The sequence below is a fragment of the Drosophila virilis genome, chromosome X (genome assembly GCF_030788295.1).
Source record: "Drosophila virilis strain 15010-1051.87 chromosome X, Dvir_AGI_RSII-ME, whole genome shotgun sequence".
Lineage (NCBI taxonomy): Eukaryota > Metazoa > Arthropoda > Insecta > Diptera > Drosophilidae > Drosophila > Drosophila virilis.
The window spans coordinates 37,393-61,874 of record NC_091543.1 but is presented as its reverse complement, the minus strand read 5'-3'; the positions used below and the strand labels follow the sequence as shown (position 1 = coordinate 61,874).

The window sequence follows — 24,482 nt, the reverse complement described above, 5'->3', positions numbered from 1 at the left end:
GCGGGCCGAACAAGCGTCGTGCGAGTTGTGTTTGCCTTCGGCTGCTCGTCGACAACTCCCACAAATGATTTTTGAGCCTGGAGGGTCCTCGGTGCCGCTTTCGCTTAGACGCACCCACAAAGCACTTCAAATGCCATTGAATTCAATTGAAGTGGTGCTAGAAGAAGGCGTTAACCAACTAAACGCTCGGCTTGAGTCGTCGTAGTCGTTGCCTCGCATGCAGCTCTTTGAGTGCTTTCCTGTAAAAAGTGCGCAAAATCCTTGTCGTCGAATAAAAAAATTGTTCGTTCAGCCAATTGCAGGAGCCAGTAGCAAGGTTATTATTATTTTTTTTTTTCGTTTTGTTTTTTTTTGTTTTCTAAATTATATATATATATATATATATATATATATATATATATATTTTTTTTTTTATTTGTTTGTGTTATTTATATATTTTTAAATACAAATGTATATTGCTGATATGGTTTCCATATTTATATATATATATATTCATTATTTATATATATATGTATATAAACTTACCGTGCAAAAAAAAGACATCTACTTTACTAACAAAGAATATTACAAATATACTCCTAAATTCCCATTTAAAAGCATTTTGGTTTAAAATGATTTATGTACTCTAATAGGCATACATAAATATGCATACATATAAATAACGACAATATTTCAACATATTTCAACATCATCATATTAATTTTTCTACATAAATAGCTTTTATAGTTCATTGGATGATATTTCATTGTCTTCGTATTGTGATTAATATTCGATTTTTCATATTTATTGTTGGCATATAACAATTGCTACAATTGCTACAATCGATTTTGTTTCTTTATTATTTTTTTATATTCAGCTTTCCGATCTTTCTGCTATTTTCTATATACATATGCTTTTATTCTAGTTCTTTTTATTTATTAAGTGTTGATGCACGAGCCATATGCACGTGTACATTCACATGAATATATCGCTCAAACTTATGGACGACCCCGATATCTGGAATACTATTTGTGATTACTCAAGCTTAATGTTTAAATATCTATTATTATCAGAAAAATGATAGATTTGGAAGTTACTTTTATGCTATGGAAATAAGCTGAGTAAAGCTGGAAAGTTTGGGATATAGAAAATTTAGAAAATAAAATCTAATTCTGGTCCTTTTTGTTAAAAAGAGGCACCATTTCAGTTATTATTGGGCTCATGATGGGTTATTTTTATGTGCCTATAAGTTAGACCTCACATTTTTTAATTACGATTACTCTTACATGTATTATTTGTTTGTAGACTTCGTATGTTAATATATTTTTAACGCATATACACAAAGTGCAAGTGCAAGAAGCTCTCGATTTTGTTCTCGTGTTCAGTATCCATTAATATATGCATTCATATGTGGTAGAGGGGGTTTCATTAGGTTCACCCCAAATTGGAATCTTAGCGTTTTAGTTGATTTAAATTTAGACACAGATACTACAATTAGCACAATTCTGATCATTTTCTATATTTTTAACAGAAACAAGAGTGCATAGGTTTTATTTTTGGTATAAGTACGTACTTTTCTTCAGTGTAATTGCTATCGCAATTAACGGCCTCTACTTCAGTTTGCACATATAATTATTTGTGTAATAAGTTAAGTATGTTTTTTGTAGTATACCTGTATATGTATATATTGTTCTAAATATATATTGTATTGTATGCTCTTAACTCAAACAAGTAAGAGGTTCTAGTCGGGAACTCCCGACTAGGGGATACCCTGAACCCTCTTCTTCCAACTTCAAATGTATATATATTTTCTAGTTTAGAAGCTATATGTCAAGTTATCTTATTATTTACCAAAATTGCCCAAAAACAGGATATCGATATCGATTTTTATCAATTGCTTGGAAACGGAGTTAGTTATCGATTATCGGAAACAAACTCGATCTGCGCAGGCACTAGGAGCACCTGCATCTAAAATTTCAAGACTCTAGCTCTTATACGTTCTTATAGGTTCTGAGATGCTTGCCATGGACATGGCTAGATCGACTCGGCAATTGATGCTGATCAAGAATAAATATACTTTATGAGGTCGGAGATACTTCCTTCTGCCTGTTACATACATTTTTAATGGGTTCCGGGTATAAAAATGACTATAGGCCTCTCATATGTATTTCATTAAGTAAATTATTTACTGCCAATAATAATTTGCATTTTTATAATTTGCCTGCCCAGCTTGGAAGTTATTATACGATTGCCAAACAGGCATCTCCATGCATGTGATTATGTGTACATTTATATAGATATATATGTATTTATAACTTATTTGTATATACAATGTATGCCAGTATGTATATGTTGTACATCATACAACTCATATGAATACCAATTACATATGATGCGCTATGCTCTATAATGCGAAATATTCTATAATTATGTTCGCAAATCTATATATGCTCATGGCTATATAAAAGCATATTCCTTATACACGTACACTCAAAAAAAAAAATTGTTTGCTACATATTAGAAAATTTCCATAAAATGATCAATTTTCTTAGCTTCAAAAAAATATTTGCGCAAAAATAATAATAAAAAATAATACAATTTTGTTAAAACAACAAAATGTTATGTAATTTTGAATGTTTTTCATTTTATGACACTTGTCTTAAATTTTTGAGAAAAACATATCTATTCAATTTCCACTGACTTTTCCCATTTTTTATGAATGCACTTCCACCTAAGCTAATCATCTGCAGACCGTTGAATCGTCACCGGCACATATCGAATGGGGCGCTGCCAGAAACAGCTTCCCGTTAAAGCAGGCACACAGCTGGAAGACTCGATGCATGTGATCTCGACTCTGGGCAGAGTCAAGTATGGGTGGCTGTGCAGTGCGCAAATTCGGCATAACTATTTTCGAGGACTCCAACCGTACCTGTTTTATTGGTGACGTTATAGGAACAGCAGAAAATGAAGATTGATTGTCTAGCAGTAGCTAGTGTGGTCTAGATATATTCATACTTACGCTGCCATCGAGTGCACGCAACTTGACGTCGTCCAAAGCTAACAGTTCAATGCCGCCGGCTCGTGATTGTAAATTAATATCTTTTGCGGCAGTTATCTCTAATTGACGTGTAGGCGACTCTAGTCTGAAAATAACTCAAAAAGTTAAAACACTAGTCGATTGGCATTACATGAATCCCTAATCAAGTGGGATTGTTTGACCAACCTACTTTTTGCATCCTTATGTTTAAAGTGTTTGCCCTGACAACTGATTGGGGATCCTTTTTGGTCTATGATTAATACTAGTATGGACTTTTTCAAAATTAGAACCCCAAGTTGAGGAAAACACCAACAGCAACGCAGCAATATAAGTGTAATAAGGTAACGTCATTAAGTATAGCTTTCTAAGCGTCTGACTAAAAAACGGTAAATTGCCGGTTCAAATTCACCAGCAATTGAGTATGTCCATGATCGTCTCTGCCGTCTTTTTTTTATTAGTTACTAAATATACAATAGCTTACAAAGAATATATGATTTATCTAGCTTCTATAATACTTATGAATATGATAGGTAAATAGCTAGGTATATTGCTTTGGGCAAAAAACAGGAATTATCGATCATTTTATTTGACGATATATAGACAAGAACTAACATCCCAAGTAAGGTATCTTAAGTGCGGTGCGTTCGCTCCGAAGGATGGATTCAGCAGCTGTTACTGATCCGGAATATATACTTTGGGGAGCCTAAGAGATCTCTTCTGCCTATTACATGCATATGCGCAAAAACGAACTTATGTTTAACTTATGACAAATAAGCAGACTAACATATACACACATATTTATGCATATAAATGTATATACTTATGATTGACACATTTTACCTGATATACTGTTTATTTTCAATGAAAACGTATTCTATCTACTAATCACAAGCCGTCAGCTGTCAAACTGTATTTTTCTTTTGGTTGCCAACACCAAATGGCTATAAATTAAAATTTGGTGTGCATTTCGGGACGCCATTTATAAACAAAATTATGCGGCTTTAATTCAACTATTTTGAAACTACTGCTTATGTATCAAATGCTGTTCGCACAAGGGACAATTTTGTAAATTTTCATGAAAAAGCATTCCGGTCATCAGCAAATTTGTCAATGTAAACGTTATTGCAAGCATAGCTGTGCCGTTAATGGTCCGTACAGACACACAGTTCCCAGTAAACCCATACTCGAGCCGGAAAACATACGCCTGGTCATTGAATAACGCGAGTTATCACCGCAATATTTCAATACTGACGCAACGATTCCCTAGCAATAAAAAAAAAGAATCAATGTCAATGTCGTCGCATCTGATGTCGAATTCAATTGCGATCCCCACAACATCGCTCAGAGTATCTATGAGTTTGTTTGTGTGCATGTATGGGTGTATGGATGTGTGCATGCATGTGTGGTGTGTGTACGGCCGTGTGTAAATATTTTCGCTTTTCAACAAGCTACATGCCAACACCTCATGAGTGAGTGTCTGCGTTTTGTGTTGGGACTGCTGTTGTTGTTACCGCCGCAAAGGTGATGGTGACGTTGACACACACAGGTGAGCGGTAACAGCGCGGGCAATGGGGGCGCGCTAGGTGTTTGTTTTTAATTTTTTATTTTTGAGATTTTTCCGAGTCCGATTAATGTGTTTGTTGTGTGCCGACATATATACATCAGTATGTAAGATATGTGGGATATGGATTCTACGAAATTTATTACTGTTGTTGAATTTCGACACTGTGAACAATTTTTGTGTGGCATTCCATAAGCTTATTTATTTTTTTTGACTCTTTCTAGATGAAATGTGTAACGCATTTAGTATTTTTATAAAGTATTTAACTCAGAGTTGGTTCGGTTGGCTATTGCCGAGACAATGCCTCAGTTTGTATACCCTGAATCCATTAAAAATGGGTAAAACGGGGTAAAAGGGGTAAAAACAGGCAGAATGAAGCATATCCGACCCCATTAAGTATATTTTCGATAAGCATCAATAGCCGAGTCGATCTACTCATGTCCGTCTGTATGTATGAACTAGAGAAATTTTGTATGTACCAGAGAAATTTTAGATGTAGGTGCCTGCGCAGATCGAGTTTGTTCCCGATAATCGATTATTTACTCCGTTTCCAAGCAATCGATAAAAATCGATATCGACATCCTGTTTATTAAGCAAATTGGGTAAGTATAAAGAGCTAGAGTCACCAAACTTGATATGGAATAGTATATGTATACCCAGTATCTTTCATTTCATACCTATTGCCACCTCCCCGCTACCACCCCACAGCTATAAATCAAGTTTATAACCCAACTTGTATTGCCAACTAATTTAAGCCCCAATTAACTTTTTGAGAATACACAAATATTCTATGGTACAATAAGGTATGCTGTAGAAAATTTCATTAAGATCGGTTCGTACTTAATGATGTACTTAATGTACTTCGGTATATATATTTGTATACATGTATACACGCACATTCATGCGCATCTGCTTCGAATTCTATCAACCACATTGTAATTGCGATTGTATTGTTTTCTGTGCTGCTATTTAAATTTGTTTTCTTTTCACTGATAAATGTTTGTTGGTGTGGCTATTGAGTAGGGGCGGTGGCATGTGGTGTGGTCTTTCCCGAATTTGAGCCCCGCCGGGGGAACTATTTGTTTTTTTTTTTTTTTTGGCTGCTCTGGCTGTTGAGTGAAGACGGCGTTTGGCAGCGAGTTCGAACCCTGCCAAGGGAACACTTTTTATTTCATTTATATTAATTACTACAAGCGAGCGCGAGCTGGATTTGGTGTTGAAATAAGAGGGTTCAGGGCATCCCCTGGTCGGGAGCTCTCGACTAGAACCTCTTACTTTTTTTTTTTTTAAGTTTTAGCTAAGCTTATAAATTTTAAGATTTACTCTGATCCTAACATGTGGGCGAACTTTATGCAACATGGGACTGTTTTAAATCAAGTTTGGCTAAATGGAATACGATTTTTCGGCTAAGTTTTGCTTATGTTCAAAAAGCTTGCTGTCTGACGTATAGCAAGAAACGTATGAAGTTTTAGGGACCACCTGTAAACTAGAAGTTTTTGTGTTGTTTTACATTCTTGTTAATAGACAGCATTCGATTGATTAAGCTACTCCAACTAAATTACTTTGAGCGTTGATCACCAATCAGTCAGTCAGTCAGCTGGGGAACACAATTTTGAATAAATTGATTATCATTGTTAGTGTTATGTTTAATGAAATAACATTTACTAACTCAAAGTTCTATTATGTCTGGTAAAACTATAACTGATCTGAGCCCCGATTATGTATATTGTAGGGATTGCTGCTCCCAACACTTACCTGAGCTCTCTGCCCGGCTCAGCACGCACGTGCGGCGTTTGTATGGACTCCCGAAAGATGGCGCCACCCTCGCCCTCGATGCGCAACGTATGCGCCCCAATTGTGACTTCATTTCGATTTACGGAAAATAAATTTCGTCCGGTGGTGTCGTTGATGCGAAATCCCGCTGACAGACATTCAAACTTATCGTGCCCTAAGAATAAATGATTCTCGAGCACACCGTTTGAGTCACGTGTATTGATTGAAAAATTACGTGAGGATTCTGTTGATGGCAACCAAGATGTTGGAAAGAAAAAATTGAATACAGAAAACTTGAATTATATGTTTTTTTTTGGCGTTATTTTAATTACTGATCACCATAGGATTTTATCGCAGTTTAAAGAAAACATATAAGAACTGACAGCATATGTAATTTTTTTTTTTTTTTTTAATTTGATTTAAGACAAAACATCTTCTAAAATAATATAGTTTAGTTCGTTTTTGGGTTCATTTGTTTGGTCAGCCAATCTGGTTAAACTTCGAATAAGGGTAAGAAAAATTTAAATTTCAGGCAAGCCGGAAAATATAATGTTTAAATCAGATTTTACAGGAAATTCTTTGCGTGAGTCTGTCTGCCATTGAATAAAGTTTTTGCTGTATGACTGTGTCTCTTCATTCATTTGTTTTCTTTGGCTCAGCTACGGATCTCACACATGGAGATTATCTGTAATTGTACAATGCGTGATTCCTCCAGGACGCGGTTCCGATCTGATTTGATTAGATACCACCTTCACTTGTCCCTTTAAATTCACAGTGTTTGCATACACATAAGTGTGTGTATGTGCATAATACATATACATTTACACACTGTAAAGGTATGTATGAACGTTTCATGTCTTCAGCTTTGGCTTGCTTTTGCCAGGTTCCTATCTGTGAATCTGCTGATTTATGGCTCGAGTGACAACGGCGCACATTTGTCGTAGGCAGGCTTAACTTTCGGCCAGTCACCTTTAAGTAGGGGCTTAGAGGAATACAAATCGGACTGCTTCATTCGTATTTAGAGTGTGAAAGTGTTTTTAGGCTAATAATGATGCAGTCGTTATAAACGCATCGGCAAAGGGTTTCCTGTACCATACAGAAGTAAGGAATATTTTAAATTTTTTATTACTACGACACTTTTCAAAGTAAAAAAATTGATTTAAATCTGTCAGTATGTTATTTATGTGGACAAATATAATAAATACTCTAAAACACTTAAAACTCTTAAAAGTCCGTAAGTTACAGATATGTAATTGGAATGTAAATCCGTCAGTTAGGGGATTTTGAAGTCTCCCTATGATACCCTTATAAAACAAGTTTCAGAAAAATATGTGGGTTTCTTTTGATTAAAAATATTTTCTCAAGAAAAAAATAAATAAAAAATAATTTGTAATCAATTGTAAGCTTAAGATTTTTAAATATTATGCTCGACATCGGAAATTCTGTAGACTCGTTTAATTTGAATATAAAGAAAACAAACAGAGAAAAAGAAAAAATAAAACTGAATATTTTTATATTTTTTCGGTCTTAAAACATTTTGAATATTTAAGTTGTCAAACGGATTACTTACCAATGGATATTGGCTGTCCGTGCCTAGAGCGTATAGTGGATGCCCGCAGCATGTCCATAATTACCGCTTGGCCTGAGAGCTGGATGCCCCCGGGAACAATTTTAAGTTGACCCATGCCATTCTAAAAAGGTGTTATTGTATGGGCCAATATGCAGACGATATGGGGAATGTCTGTACTTACTGTTGAAAACTCCATCACCTTGAGTATCCATAGGGTCAGCACCAGGTTTGTGATAATTAGAAGCATTAGAAGTAGGAGTAAGGTATATAGACACTTTTTACGCCAGCCGATTAGGCCAAGATATGTCTCGATTCCATTGACAAAACCACCCACATTTTCTTGCTTGTTGGCAACGACAGATAAACCTTTTCCCCCGGCCATAACACTGCGACTCCCTCCTCTGTCAACACCGGTCTTGGCCATCATTATGGTTGCCGTCTTAGCGGATGCGCCGCCACTACCACATGCCATTTGGCTGGTTTTACCTTTTAGTATTTGTTTGGGCGTTGCTCCAGCCTGCTGTTGTCCCTTTAACGCTGGTGCAGCTGTAGTTGCTCTACAAACTCCTATTTCTGCGCTGCCACCGGCTAACATCGCAATCAATTGATTTTCCTTGCCCGGTTGCAATGCTTTTTTTTTTTGTTTTATTACTTTACCGATTCGCGTTGTTTCTGTGTGCGCTTTGCGCCGTCCATATTAATTACGTAGCCGACGGATTAGCTTAAGCTTATCAAATTTTGGTTTCAATTTTATTTTTTCCTTTAAAATTGGTTTATTTTTATGAATGTATTCCAACTGTAAATGAAAACCTGAAAAGGACACAATTTTGTTAAATAAAATATTTCAGAAAATGTTAAGAAACATGGCCAAAAAAAGTTAAATAGAAGCGTTTCAACAATACTCGGCTGCGAAATAGGCAGTTCTCACGTTCATGTATTCGTTTAGTAGAAATGTATCAAAACTGATGATTTATATTTGAATAATATTATCGTTCAAATATGTGGCTATTTTAGGATCTTACATTTTTCCATCAGAAGTAAAACCCACTAAACAATGAACATCAATGAACATTGTTATGTGCTTTTAAAAATACCGTACATTTTTAACTACGTTTTTTTTTTATACCCTGAACCCATTAAAAATGGGTATAAGTGTATGTTGTATTTGTGCAAAATCCAAATGTATGTAACAGGCAGAAGGAAGCATCTCCGACCCCATAAAGTATATATATTCTTGATCAGCATCAATAGCCGAGTCGATCTTGCTATGTCCGCGTGTCTGTCTGTCCGTCTGTCCGTATGTATGAACGCAAGGATCTCAGAACCTATAAGAGCTAAAGACTTGATTTTTGAATTTTAGATGTAGGTGCTCCTAGTGCCTGCGCAGATCGAGTTTGTTTCCGATAATCGATAACTTACTCCGTTTCCAAGCAATCGATTAAAAACGATATCGATATCCTGTTTTTTTGGTTAATTTTGGTAAATAATAAGAGCTAGAGTACCCAAACTTGACATATAGCTTCTGAAATAGAATATATATATGCATTTGATGTTGGCAGAAATGGGTTCAGGGTATCCCCTAGTCGGGAGCTCCCGACTAGAACCTCTTACTTGTTATCAACTGTCTTCTGTAGCTAGATATAGACATGGAGATGTAATACAGACACCGATTATAATAGGTATTGTTAATAATTGTGTCGAAAATGTCTTCTGTAACAAGTGTCTGAGGAAATTTAAATGATCTCTACAATGGTATAAAATATTGATATTAAAATGCACACACATAATGTACATTCAATTTATATGTTAGTATGCATTCCCAACTGTAATGTATGCCACTGACTGACGGATGAACTGCGATTAAATTACAGTTTTCGTTCCTTTGATGCTCCTCTTGTTGCCCAGTCCCTTCTGTAGGTGGCCTATGTGGAACATGAACTGGTAGGGATGGCGACTTCAGACGTGAAATTGTTAAATTATGCACAACTGCATATAAAAATATGGATTTGTGTATTCATATATACGCAGGAATATTTTTGTGTGAGACAGTGAGATACTTAGATAAGGAGAGAGAGAGAGAGAGAGAGAGAAATGCCTGTGCATGCACATAATCTGGTGCATGAGCACTGTCATCACCAGGGGATACCCTGAACCCTCTTCTTCCAACATCGAATGCATATATATATTTTATTTTAGAAACGGAGTAAGTTATCGATTATCGGAAAAAACTCAATCTGCGCGGGAACTAGGAGCATCTTCTTCTAAAATTTCAAGTCTCTAGCTCTTATAGGTTCTGAGATCGTTGCGTTCATACATACGGACGGAATGAATGAAAATGAAATGACGGACGGACGGACGGACATACATTTGGATTTTGCACAAATACAATATACCCTTGTACCCATTTTTAATGGGTTCAGGGTATAAAAAATATCGTTCATACGGACAGAAGACACACGGGCGGATAAAGAAGAAGACATTGTAAAATGCTGATATACTCTATTGCACTTTTCGATCAGAATATGAAAACTGTTTTAAATGAACAAAATATGGGTGCACACATTTTCGCGATACTCACAAATATATAAATTGAGCAACACGAAGTAAAACCCGTTATCCCTTAAAGAGAATGGTAATTTTATTTATTGTTTGTGTCACCGTTTTAGTTATAATAGTCTAGAGACTTGAATAGGTAAGTTAGTTGTTAAACGCCAAGTCCAGTCAATTAAAAATAAACCAGAAGTGAAAATAATCTAAATTTAGAAAATTTGTATATGTAGCTCTCATGTGGCTTTTCATGGCCACTGCGAGAACAGTGTGAGCAATGAAACACACATTTTTCGTCCGCTTAATAAAAATTTAGAATTAAATGTGCTGCTTTTCGTTTTTCATTTTGAAACTTATTTTCAGATATTTCGCAAGAACATTGCGTTGTTTTGTGATTTATGGTTTAACTTTGAATGTGTGCTAGCATTTTGAAACACATACTTATATTTTTCTTAATAAATGCTCCTAATATGGCATATCTTTATTTAACTTTTATACCTAAAGTCACTTTATTACCCTGCATTACGATTATTTTTATAAAATTATGCTTATTTTATCTCCATACTGTATATATGCTTGAAGCCTTTCCTGTCCATTTGCTGATTGGGATGGAAAATGATTCAACCAGTGAATTAATTCGTAATTTATTAGTATGCATTGGAAGTATTGCAGTTGGATCCTTCTGTTTTTGTTAATTTAATGCTAATTGGCAATTAAGAAACAGCTTATAGATTTTTGAAGTGAATTAAAAGTAAATTAAATACAACATTTTGTAAACAATTCAATTAAAAAAAAAATGGTTCTGGCCGATTGTCTTTGAAGATTTCTGTAGATAGTTTAGACCCCTTTATATACAACTTCTAAATATAAGTAGCATAAATCTTTATATATATATATATATATATATATATAAAATATAAACATATAAATATATATATATATATATATAAAGATTTATGCTACTTATATTTAGAAGTTGTATATAAAGGGGTCTAAACTATCTACAGAAATCTTCAAAGACAATCGGCCAGAACCATTTTTTTTTTAATTGAATTGTTTACAAATGTAAATGTAAATATAAACATATATATATATATATATATATGTTTAATTTGTTGAGAAATTGTTTGAATACGTTGAAAATGTTTAATTGCGGCTTAAATACTTAACTACATATGAGCTAAAAGGAAATGGTCAAAATAATAAACAAATCAATTAAATTTCCAACAAAGAATTTCACAAATGATTTTTGGGGCTTAAGCACTGCCGATGTCAGTATCTGCGGTCATTGGGGCGATGAACACTGACAACATAAAAGAGTAATTTAAATGAATTCAAATTATTTTCTTCAATTGTACACATTTTTTCTATTGCCTAAAGCGGACTTGAATTGTTTAAATTGGGTTTTTTTATTTTTATAACAGACAATTTTATTGTCCTGTTAAGGTCAAAGGGCCGTATGGTCGTCTTCTGCTCAAATGGACGCCCCACTTGTGGCTAGAATCGTGAAAGTCGGAATCTGCAATAGGCGTTAGACAACTCATCCACTTACTTTTGCGCTTTTAACTTATTGAAAGTGGGTATAAAGGCCACAAAAGTCTTATAATAGTTTTCTGGTCGAGTTCAATTAAATAATATAATTTTATTAAATATCCGCTAAGATTTGTATTCATGTGTTTTAAGTTGTCGTGTTATTTGCTCAGTTAGACCGACGAGAAAGTTGCGTTGTTTTGTTTTTATATTATTAATATATATTATTCAATTTACTGGTGGGGATCATATAGTAAATTGCAGTAGTCGATGGCGAAACTAATAGGGAGTTTAATTTGCAAGTAAAGAGTTAGGAACTGCATGCAACTGCGCAGACTTTGTATATGCGCCAGGATAATATTGGGCGGTGCAAGGGGTTTGTATATAAACTTTGACATTATACATGCATACATACCCATAATCTCAAGAAAGAACTGGGACAAGCAGTCAGACCGGCGTAATGGCGGTCGGGGAACGTGCTCTGTGAGCGGTAGCTAGAGCCCAAATGCAAATACCCAGCGAGTTGATTTAGTATCTGTAGACAGCCGGTTATTACACGCACTCGAATGGCGAGCAAAAGGTTTACTGGGCGGAAATAAGGACAGCAACTATTAGTTGCAGTGGTAGTGGAGAGTGGAAAGTGGCAAGTGGAAGCGACGGCTGCTAGCACGTACGTCCAGTTTTAGTTAAGTTACAGATATAGTTGCCGCTTAGTTAATGTTGCATGTTCGCATCGTTGTTGTTGTTACACGTTTTTATTGCCGCAAATGCAACATATGCTCCAAAGTATTCGGCTGCAGAAGACATCGCTCGCAGGGGCTATTTACTTCAGCTAGTCCCAGAATATCGCCTAATAAAGTACATACACTTTTGTACACTACATGGCTCCCATACCAAGGCCCGGCGAGTCGGATCTGATATCCACACCATATAAAAGCCCTTCCAAAGATAAATTATTTATGTAGGCAGTTGAATAACCTTAATCACATTATATTTTCTACATTTTTGAAAATATAGATGAAGTTTAAAAAAAAACTATTTTAAAAAAATTGCTTATTGGTTTCTAGTCAACTGAGCTAAGTGGGCTAAGATCTAATAAATGTTTATAAAGATATACTGTTATTTCTCAATCTTTAATTTATTTGTTGTTATTTTTGAAATAATGAGTTTTTTCACATGGAAATATCGGAAAGATTTTCAACAGTTTCATAAAGCAGGGTATAAGTGTTAGTGGTCCAATATAAATTTTTTTAGAAGTATAAACTTATATCTAAATATATGTTAGTGATATAATATGTATATATTTGGACTAGTGTAAGTAAGCACACTCGTTTAACACATTTTCTTAGCATATGCATGTAGGCATGTTGACTCTTTGGTGTTGTAGGGTGGTCGTATATGCGAGTATGTTTAGCAATGAGTTCAAACTTTCGGAAAGGGAAACTTATATAAAGTTGTTCAAAAGTCCTTGACAGTGGGTAATTTTAAGCGAAGTGGGCTTATTTCAGGCAATAACTAGACGGGGAGCATGTTTGAAGGGCCTCATGGCAGTCGGCAACCCACAAGCAGGCATACAGACACTTGGCCATTTATTGTTAAAAGGAAAGCATTGCATTGCTATTAAGTTATCAACAACAGCAAATACAAATGTTCGTATGAGTTCATAGGGATCGGACACATATTGTGGCGGTGTTCATATTGTCCATATGCCCAGAGACCCTAGTTGGGCAGGCGAATGCCTGCCTTTCAAAGGTGTTGTAGTGGTGAATAAAATTAACAATACAAATAGTTTATTTCGACAAAGGACTTGCAAGTATCTGATTGTCCGAAAAATATTTTTATTCATATCACGCGCAATTTTTCCAACACATACTAAGTATCATAAATTTAATTTTCTCTTTTTGTTGAGCTGTACATTTTTTGCAAAAGGAACGATTCTAGTATCTATGCATATTTATAGAAGATTAAATTGAAGTTGCCTATTTCTTTCAGTGGATTAATTTTCAATACATTGTGCTATTTTTTACTTTTATATGTTATTAAATGTAAATGACAGACGCTACATAATAATATTAAGAATAAATATCGTTGATCAGCACCAACAGCTACGTCGACAAATTTTATCGGTTATTTTTATTTAGCTTTTTGCTGACACAGTTTTTAATGCGATCTTTGTTTATCAAGACCTTTGGCACGCGTATAAATAAGATATATATATATACTAGCGGCAATACAAATTGACACTTTAATCACAATCAAGTCATAATTAAATCCATTGCGGCAATGAAAAAAAACAGTCACATGCCTAATGCAAAAAATCATTAAAAAAAATTAACCGGGACAGAGATATTCGCGAATCTTGACGAGCTTACAATTACTTATAAGTGTGTTCGACCTAGACTGCCGATTCCGAGTGTAGTGACGTTGCGAACGTTTGCAAAACAACTGACGGCACATTAACTTTGGCGGAACATCAACACTTCCGTGGCCGCTGCGGCTGCAGCCAGTTGAAATTGGCACTGGCTGGCACTGTCGGTCGCGAAGAAGTCGTGTGCGCAAAGCTTTTGCCGAACGCTGGCAAAAAGTTTCACTCAAATTTCGGGCCATCGCTCGCCTTGGTAGGTTGGCTGCGAGCACTGAGCTTCGGCTGTTCGGCTCCATTCGGCAGTTTCGCCCTCGCTGGTTTGTTTACCTTTTGGCGCATTCAACAAGTAGTTCTTCTAATGCTCAAACTTTGTGTTTATTTACCTTTGCAACTGAGTATCCCGCAATAAATAAATTTAGAACGTGCATGCCGTTTTTCAATCATAAGTATACAATTAGTCGCAATAACAGAAATGGACTAGTTAGTATTTGCTATTTTCATGTTGATCATTTTTTATTATACAAATACACGCAATGAGCTAACTATGCGATTACCTAAAATTTGGCCAAGTATTTGATGTAAAGTATGTTAAACCTAACAAAATATGTACTATGCATCACCTAGTCTTATGGGTCAGTTCTTATGAGAATTAGCATATTGTTAATTTAGACTGTGCTCGGATGCTGGTGCAGCCGTGTTTGAAAAACAAAATGCACAGTCGAATTAAGTCTTCTCAAAACGGTTAAATAATTAATTTTTGTCATCTCCATGTGTGTAATTACGGATGCAAGAGCTTTTAACTCCCTGCGACAAAGGAAAAAATAGGGGTTGGGTTCAGTGCGCCTTTTTGTGGGTAAGACTGTGTATGCCAGAAGCATGTTTGCAAATTTAAAGCATTTTCATCTTTGGCCAGAGTTCATAATTTTTGCGCCTTTCATTAAGACCTCTATAGCATGCGTGAGCTGCAAGCACATTGGTCCTTTTAATTGTTCCTACCAACAGCTGCTGAAGGGCGTTGCGGATCCAAAGCGCTGTTCGTGGGAGGAGGGAGGGGAAAAGCCGGATTCAAGCCAAAACTGATGCAGTGGCGTTATTTTAACATTAGGTGTATATAAAAAGTTATAAGCGCCCGCTCTGCTTCTTATCTTTGCCCATTGTTAAAAGCGTCGCCCACTTTTTGACTAGGCATCATTTTAAAGTGGGCGTGCATATATGCCCAGGGGCTTTGCGGAACCACATATCAACCAAAAACCCTTGTAATTGGGCCGTCCTATACCGCTTTACATTTTATTCACAAAGCATATAAAACCATCCACATGGCTGTTAATTGTACTTTCGGGCCAAGGAGTCAGCTTGCGGGCACAGTTGGTGTCCCCGACATTGTGGATTTTGTGCATATATAATTTGTAATTTTAAAACTTGTTGTTCACTGTATTTTGTTCTTGAATGTGACAGGTCACGGTTGCTAGAAAAATAATGAGCTCAAAGCTAAAGCACATCGCAATATGACAACCCTTTGAGTCGTGTTTTACTTTGTACCTCTAAAATTAGCAAGGCGGTGTAATTTAAGTGTGGAAATCTATTTCAGAAGAAAAGTATACCTAATTTGTGCCCCTATAAATCTCTATATTCAAAATTACTAATTTTTCCTTGAACTTGAACTGTCTTAACGCCTTAAGTTATATTTTATAAAGATATTTAAAATAGGTACAAAGTCATCAAAGAAAGCCTTAAAAGTTGGAATCTACGGTTTCCGCTTGTGATAAAACTGTAGTGAGGGCGAAAATACATTTTCGTTGACCAAACCATTGACTCGCTCTTTCCATTGAATACGGTGGAATTTTATTAAAAATCTTTGTGAACCAGCTCTGAAACTTCGCCTATATAACCTTTGACCTGCATTTATCATTCAAAATGGGTGATATTTTCGAGAAGCGTGTTCAGAGACTTTCGAATATTACTTTCAGGTCAATCGGAGGGTAAACAAAATTGTTTCACACAACCATTTAACCCATTATTTCAGACTAGCTTGTGGAATTTTCTATGCAAATGCGGTAAGTACAATGCAAATTTCAGCTTGCTAGCTCTTACTTTGGCCTGTTGTCAGTAATCAGTCAACGCAGCCTTAAATATCCATATTAAATAGTACTAATTCCATTGGATGAAAAACTGAAAACTAAATTTTAAAGCGATCAACTAGCCGGGCTAGCACAGTTATATAGCCATGTTCGACGGTCCGTCTGTATGGAAATTGTCATAGCTACTAACAACGCAGTTGAAATAAGGGTTCTCATTCTTAGATTAATATATCCCTTTGAGATTGTAACTAATTTGCAGCCTCGAAATAACCCACATGGTAGATTTAATATTTCATGTGCTTGACAGTCGGTAGTCTTCTCTGTTCATCTCGCTCCCTCGTCTTCCCCAAGCTGTCTACCTACTACTTGATACAGTGCGGTTGGTTGTTAGTTTTTGATATTATTTATATTTTCGGAGTAATTTATATTTAGGAAGAAATTCTGTAACTTGTAACATTAACAAATGTAGATAAGTAAGTAAGACACAATCTCATTAAGATCACTCCAATCGGCATATGTCTAGCTGCAGACTACAATTTAACCTCATAGTTATTAATACAATTTCATAGAATTATGGGAATAACAGTTTCATTTTGCTAAAAATACTTAATCAATTTTCCGTTTCCCTATTATGTTTGATCTAGGGCCTAACTATTAACGTAATGAATATTGCGTGCAAGGCTGATGACTTTAAATTGCTTGGACTCAGAAATATCAGAAATATCAGTTTTATCAGAATAAGCAATGAATGTGACAGAGTGAGCGCTATTTACTTTTGAAGTTCGTTAAAACCCACAGGCTTGCCTTAGCCTTTCTTGAAAAATGCAGACGAAATTTATATGGAGACCTCAGCTAAACTCTGTGCTGTCAATACCAAACACCGAACGTCAATATACTGAAACGCACGTCATAAAGTAAGTGGAGACATTGCGAGATAGACAGTCATACCAGTTGCCGATGAGCCAGCCAGTCAGTCAGTCCATCAATTGTTTCAACGTGAGTGGGAATAGTTGTTGTTTTTTGCTGATGGCATCATCAGCCCATCGGCAGTAACAAAAACAGCAAAAGCAGGGATAGAAATAGCATCAACGTCATCGTCATCATGCGCTGTGCTGGTCTTTCCTTCCTTTCTGTTACTGTTTCTGGCGCTCCACTGGCGGCGAATGCCGTAGTGCACCAAAAATCAACCAACTAACGATCAGCAGACGCGGCGGTAGCATCGGACCTACTGGTGTATAGAAGTGGCATGGTATCGGGTTCAAGCTCACAGTCACAGGCCGAAGTACGGGTACACAGAAATCCCATGAATAATTCCACTTCAATTCCACTTTGTATATTTCATTTTTGTGTTGCATACATCACGGCGGCAGCGTCAATGACAGACGACAGCAATTGGCTTTGATAACGTTTGCTCTTTTGCCTTTTTGTTGGGGTCGATTGGAATGCATTCCATTCCATTCCACAATTCGCTCAATACGCGCTATTTACTTATTAATCAACAATAATTCTCGGGCCTCGGCCATTTGGCGGTTTTGCTAAGCCAGTTGCCAGCTGGTACTTACTTATTTATTTTGTTGCGCTGTGCACTTAAATAAACTTGTGTGTCAAATTTTTATCAATTATTCAGTTAAAATGCTGCACAAATCTACTCCCCACATACGACCATTTGTAAATTGAATGATGGATTTATGAGCTTATAGCATTAAGTCCTTTGGTTTTTGACAGAATTAAAATAAAAGTAGAATTTTCATAGTATCCTGCAACTAAATATTTTGACATACTCTATATTTATAAGTATATCTGCGTTCATGAGCATGGACAATTAGTGCTTAGTGCACAAGCACATACTTGCTTCAAAAGAAAAATGCATGAATGAATTGTATATACAAGTAGTTGAGTAAATAAGCGCCCGACATATGTGTATAGAAATACCTCAACATATGCGTGTCTTCTAATACAGGTGGAGAGCTTTGTGTATCATACGAATGTCTACATACTAAATTTGGTGTCTCTTGCTTGAATTTTTGACATTCTTATATATCTCTATATATAAATCATTTTGTCCTGACTAACTGACTGACAGATTGGTGATCAACCCACAGCCCATACAGTAAGAGCTAGGAAACCGAAATTTTCACTGTGGTTACCTTATATGATGAAGGTTTCGGGAAATTCAACACGCAAATGTGTTAAAATCGCGAAAAAGTGCTTGTATTAAACTTTTTGTTTATTATCTGATGGGCTTCAAGCTCATTTTTAAAGATATTTGTTCAAATTCATTTGAGGGGTGTGTTACACATTTCGAAAAATCATTCCTCATTGGTGGAAATGGGGGTCAAAGATTTAGTGGGTGACGTTTCGCGCTTAAATTCATATCTAAGAATTTATATAAAAAATCATTTGAGACGTGTTTCACATTTTTGGCAAAAATCAAAGTTTTTTCGGAGAAAATGAGATTTTTTTATGGAGTTTTAAGTTTTGTCCGATTTGCGTCAAACTTATTTTCGAAGTTCCAAAACAGAAGAACAGAGTTAAATTGGCGAAAACGGTTTACGAATGTTTTTAGTTTACCTCCCGATCAGTATCAATAGCATGTTCAAAGCTGTTTGAGAACATTTACCTTATAGCTACGAGCAAGGGTGGGTTATACCCGCTAGTTTAATATAAACTACTCAAGTAAACGATTATTGAAACAAATCTGAGCGGACAATAGGCAATAAGTTAAATTTCAAGTCCCTGGATCTCCGGGATCATTTTTTCTACATACAGACAGATTAACAGACAAAATAAAATATATATATTATAAGCCAATATACCCATTTTTAGTTGTTTTCAAAGGCTTCAGGGTGTAATAAAAACATAACAAAAAATCCTTCCGTTTCTGAATTGCACAAATGTGAGTGTGTATCTACGAGCATGCATATAGTTAAGTCAACCGTAATGGCGAGCGATTGGCGAGCTGTCAGGTGTACAGGAAGTCCCGAAAAAAGACTTTAAGAGTTAGCTTATGGCAAATGTATCAATTTCCATTGTTGGCGGATACACAGGATGAGCGGCCCAGCTAATGAACGCACATTTAGATGGACATGTAAACTATTAACTATATACTTCTACTATATAGCTTATGTATATATATAAATGCGAAAATTTATGTACAAATAAAATCCTCATCAGGTTTCACTTTCCTGCTTTGCACACGTAACTAACGTAAAATAGAAAACTTGCGTTCAGTTGTCTAAGCGATTTTTGATTACACTTCCGTCGGAAATTATCATATATCCTTCAGCTTGAATAATTTTCAAGCCGAATCACGACATAGCCTGTTCGCATAACATGCACAGAAGCACACCTGTCGTTATCCCCATTCACCTACCTCGTGTTGAATATTTACCTGAAGCTTTGCATTACTATATTCAGCCGCAGAGCATTATATGCAAAGAGTAAAAACTGAAAGACAAACTTTAAAAAATGGAATTCGTTGTCTGTGATTGTCTCAGGCCTGGCTTTGCCAACTAAGTATTTTAATATATCGAATTGATACGATATTAGCCACTAAAATAATAATAAACAAGTAAGAGGTTCTAGTGTGGAACTCCCGACTAGGGGATACCCTAAACACTCTTCTTCCAACATCAAATGCATATATATATATATAGAAGCTATATGTCAAGTTTGGTGACTGTAGCTGTATTATTTACCAAAATTGCCCAAAAAACAGGATATAGATATCGATTTTTATCGATTGCTTGAACACGGAGTAAGTTATCAATTATCGGAAACAAACTCGATCTGCGCAGGCACTAGGAGCACCTACATCTAAAATTTCAAGTCTCTAGTTCATATAGGTTGTGAGATCCTTGCGTTCATACATACGGATAGACGAACAGACGGACAGACGGACGGACGGACAGACGGACAGACAGACAGACGGACATGGCTAGATCGACTCGGCTATTGGTGCTGACCAAGAATATATATACTTTATGGGGTCGGAGATGTTTCCTCCTGCCTGTTACATACATTTGAATTTTGCACAGATACAATATACTCTTATACCCATTTTTAATCGGTTCAGGGTATAAAAACTGTAAACGCAAGCCTATCTAGTTAAATCATACAATGGGCATAAATATAATATAAATAATATATAATCTATAATCTATAATCTATAATCTATAATCTATAATCTATAATCTATAATCTATAATCTATAATCTATAATCTATAATATATAATATATAATATATAATATATAATATATTATATAATATTAATATAAAATATATAATATATTATATATTATATTAATATATAGTATATATGTATATAAAAATATAGATAAATATTTGAATATACTTAAAATGATATAAAATGGATACCAGCTTAAAATAAAGTCACCTATATTAATTTTTTTTTTTTAACAGCAACAAGCGAAACGGGGAAATATATTTGATCTGTAGAGAAGCGGGTACCTTATTGACTTTAGAAACATTATATTATTTAGTTTTTTTTTAATATTATAATTTGCACAAAGCTAATCCACCCGTTTTAGCTCTTCTGTAACCGATAGGAGACAGACAGAACATACCCATACAAGCCACCCGCCTGACTAAGGAGCGCAGAAACCCGACACTAATTAAAGGCATTTGTTGCAGCATTTTCATTCAATTAATTATTTCGGCTATCAACGCTGTCAATCTTTTTATCAACAAATCTGCCAAGCCCGAGCCGAGCCAGGCCGAGCCGCAGTCGTATAGTCAGTGCTAGCGCAGTGCCGGCAAAAAACTTATTTGTTTTCGTAGCTTGAGGCTAGCAGCTGGCGTTGAGTAGCGGGCAACATCAGTCGGAGGACTCAACGGGTGGCTCGCCACTCTGGCTAACAATGCCTTCTGTACGCTTTGTTATGACTCTGTCTTTCGTTCTCTATTTCTACACATTGTGGTTCCACTTGTTCTCTACTCAACAGTGCATTGGCTGATATTCTTAGAATGTCTATCAGCCGTGAGTTGTTTGTTGTTTTTATATCCGAACGTCGGATGAGTATATTATTGTTTTAAATTTTCGAAGTATTGTTAAAGCTGCTTGATATATATATTTGTATTCCATAAATCAAATTTAGATTGAAACCACTAAGCAAAAATGTTCATGATTTGCTGGTATATTTATTTGCATTGTTTCGTGAATCTCTGTGTAGTTCATTTTTAATTGGTATTGGTCTGTAGTCTGTGGTTTACAATGCGTTTGGGGGCAACAGGTTATTAACCTAGTCAAGGTAAGGTCCTCAACATTGCACATTCAATACCAATATCAACGGACTCGTAGGAAATAGACTCTTTCTCCTGAATGAAATACGTGTGGGAACACCCTCTCCTAGGCATATTTTCAGTGTGGCCTTTTGCTCCTTCTGAAAAGTGCTACTGACCCTTTTATGCAAATATTTTTACAAAAGTGGCTAAACATAAATGTTTATCGTGGCCCCCTGCTAGAGCGTGCCACTCATTCAAGCTACTCATTGCTTAGCTTATGTTTGAACAGCTTCAGTCCTAAACGTATATACCGACTCTTTGGTGAGTAGCTGGAACTTGGCTTTATATCCGCATTTAAAGAGTCATATTAAAGCGAAATATGTTTTGCATTGGAGTCAAGCTAGTTTGAGCTGTGGTGTAGACGACTGCCAGCTCATTGTCGGACCAACGCCAACACTGATGCCATTGCAATCTAGATTTGAGATCGGAATCGTAAAACCGGAAATAAAACAGGAAAATTAAAAACGTACAAAAGGTGCAAAATAGAGAGCAACGCAGGTAGTTTGCGCAAACAGATAGGCGGCTGGTAGGCAGACAGACATGCTCTAAGAGAAACATTGAGCGCCTGGCAGGCGAGGAAGCTGGCAAAAATACAAAAGCAAAAAATATACAACTCCGAGGGCAATATGTAAAATGAAAACTGCAAAAAGTAGCGGTGGGCTCGAAAGCGTTAAATTGCCCACCTTACCTGTGACTGCCGCAAGGGCATCGACTGTTACCAGGCCAGGCCAGGCACAGGCCGAGTCTGATTAAAGTTGCCACACGTGCACCCATCAAACATATATCATGGCTTTTTAAAAAAGTTTGTTCAAATGCTGTCCTTATATTGTTTAAAGTCAAAAGTCGTAGAATTATTTTAAATACAAAATCTCTTGTATTATTTTTCAAGTAAGGCTTACAAAAATTCATGCTTTAATTAAAAAGTTGTCTAGATAATTTCATGAACTATCTCAGTGAATGCTTTCCTCTAAATATTGGAATAACCGTTTTGTACAAATGCTTGTAAAAGGCAGATGGAAGCATCTCCGAACCCAAAAATATATATTCTTGGTCAGCATTAATAGCCGAGTCAATCTAGCGATTCCGTACGGCATGGCCGTATATATAATCTTTTCGATCATAGAATATGATAAGATTTGAGCAAGTTATGGGGGGTGGGAAATTTTGACCTATGTCTATATAAGATATTTAATTGTACCATTTGAACATGAATATTGCCTAAGAATAATGTTGCCAGATTTAGATGCCAAATTGATCTAGAGGCCAAACCATGAGCAAAAGGCCAAACCTCGTGCAAATCTGATGAGATTTGACCATGTTTTGGGGGTGGCAGATGAATGACCAGTTTTCTACTTCATTTGGTCTTACAGCTATGAATAAATAACTAAATATATCTTTCAAGTTATATCTTGCGTTTGTATATATAAATGATAACAATGTTAGTAAAATCAGTTCTATGTATAGCATTTTAAGCTATACACAATTTTGGTTTTGCAATTGATATTTCCTAGTCCTAGCAAGCTGGTGATGCTTATAGCTAGGACCTTTTCTATTCGCTCTACTTTCAAATTGATATTCAATATCGAAGCAAGCAAATTTTATATACTTTTGGTCAATAAATAAATCTTAAAAATTTAAATGGCCGACTAGTTGCGCAATAACGAAAACAAAAGTATCACAACCGTCAAGCGCCGAAAGCAGAACAACGGTAAAGTATCACAAAACGTCCATAGAAGAGATATAAAAACAATTACTTAAAGCAATTCTTCCAAACCATTTGTACGAAATCCTCAAACAAAGGTACTTGCTCCCGTGAAACTGAAAAAACATTCCATGGGAATACAAAAGACTGTTGCACCTTGTGTTAGGCTAAATTGCTCTATGAAGGGCAGCTGAAAGTTATTGAAGCAAGCATCACAAAACCGAAACCAAAAGTAAAATCAAAGTCAATGACGTATAGAGGAAAAAAGTAAGAGCTCTTTACTCTGGAGCACCTGACTTGAAGATACCCTGAACCCGAAACCGAATTCGGTTACACAAATCAAGAAGACATAGTTATTAACACAAAGTATAATTAATATAGATACAGTTTTTATCTTTTGTACCATATTTCGGATTGAAGCATGGCATTTTAGTATTTCATATTTTAAGCACAAGAAAAAATGGATTTTTATAGCTTTTAACAAGTATTGATATCAATATTAATTTTGAAGGAACTGTTATTACCAAAAGAGTAGGGTGTGCATTTAAAAGTGGAGAGCCTGTATTTTAAGCTTGGTGTCTTTAGCTCCAACAGCCTCTGAGATGTTACTGGTGTTGCTGACAGATAGGCGAGCATGGCTAACCAACTTTCAAGGCTTCTTAAATATATTTGCGCAACGGAAATGTATCTTTTTTATCCATTATTAATGGGTGTAAGGCACAAAAGCAAAAAATTAATAAAAAAATTCAATAAATAGGAAGAAAATATTGTGGTAAATATTAAAAAATAAATATACAAAAATATGAGAGAATACAAAAAGTAGAATTTAAGAGTGTCTAGTCGGGAGTGCCCGACGAGGATATGCCCTATTTCTTGTTTAATAAGAAATTTATTCTGCATTTACAAAAACATGGCAGCTGCATATTTTATTAAGCGGCTGTCCTTTTTCTATATATTTAATATACTATCAGAAATTTGTGTACATTGCAAAGTGCTATACTTTTATAACTTCGTTTTGCAATATCTCTGGGAAA

At 35.7% G+C, this 24,482-nt stretch overlaps 1 protein-coding gene and 1 long non-coding RNA gene across 4 annotated transcripts in view; one reads left to right on the top strand and one right to left on the bottom strand.

The window, feature by feature from the left end:
* The window catches only part of LOC138911779 (uncharacterized), a 103,073-nt gene that overhangs the window by 63,863 nt on the left and 14,728 nt on the right, over window positions 1-24,482 (top strand). The gene's annotated exons all lie outside the window — the stretch shown is intronic.
* On the bottom strand, window positions 535-14,496 carry Scgdelta (sarcoglycan delta). 2 transcript variants are annotated; one of them, XM_002060346.4, is made up of 6 exons: window positions 14,370-14,496; window positions 8,102-8,730; window positions 7,921-8,041; window positions 6,333-6,594; window positions 2,999-3,122; window positions 535-2,908 (listed from the first exon to the last, which is right to left on the bottom strand). In XM_002060346.4, exons 2-6 carry the CDS (start codon window positions 8,513-8,515, stop codon window positions 2,720-2,722), a joined length of 1,110 nt encoding a protein of 369 aa, XP_002060382.1. In that variant the 5' UTR covers window positions 8,516-8,730; window positions 14,370-14,496; the 3' UTR covers window positions 535-2,719. The 2 variants fall into 2 exon arrangements, with proteins under 2 accessions (XP_002060382.1, XP_032289220.1); XM_032433329.2 differs by having other exon boundaries at window positions 14,393-14,484.

Excerpts from the sequence above, each read along its gene's own strand:
- Scgdelta (XM_002060346.4), bottom strand. The coding sequence starts at position 8,515 with ATGTTAGCCGGTGGCAGCGCAGAAATAGGAGTTTGTAGAGCAACTACA. Across the intron at positions 3,123-6,332 it reads GAGCCGGGCAGAGAGCTCAG|ACTAGAGTCGCCTACACGTC; the intron begins GTAAGTGTTGGG and ends AGTTATTTTCAG. Across the intron at positions 2,909-2,998 it reads TGCGTGCACTCGATGGCAGC|GTACGGTTGGAGTCCTCGAA; the intron begins GTAAGTATGAAT and ends CCAATAAAACAG.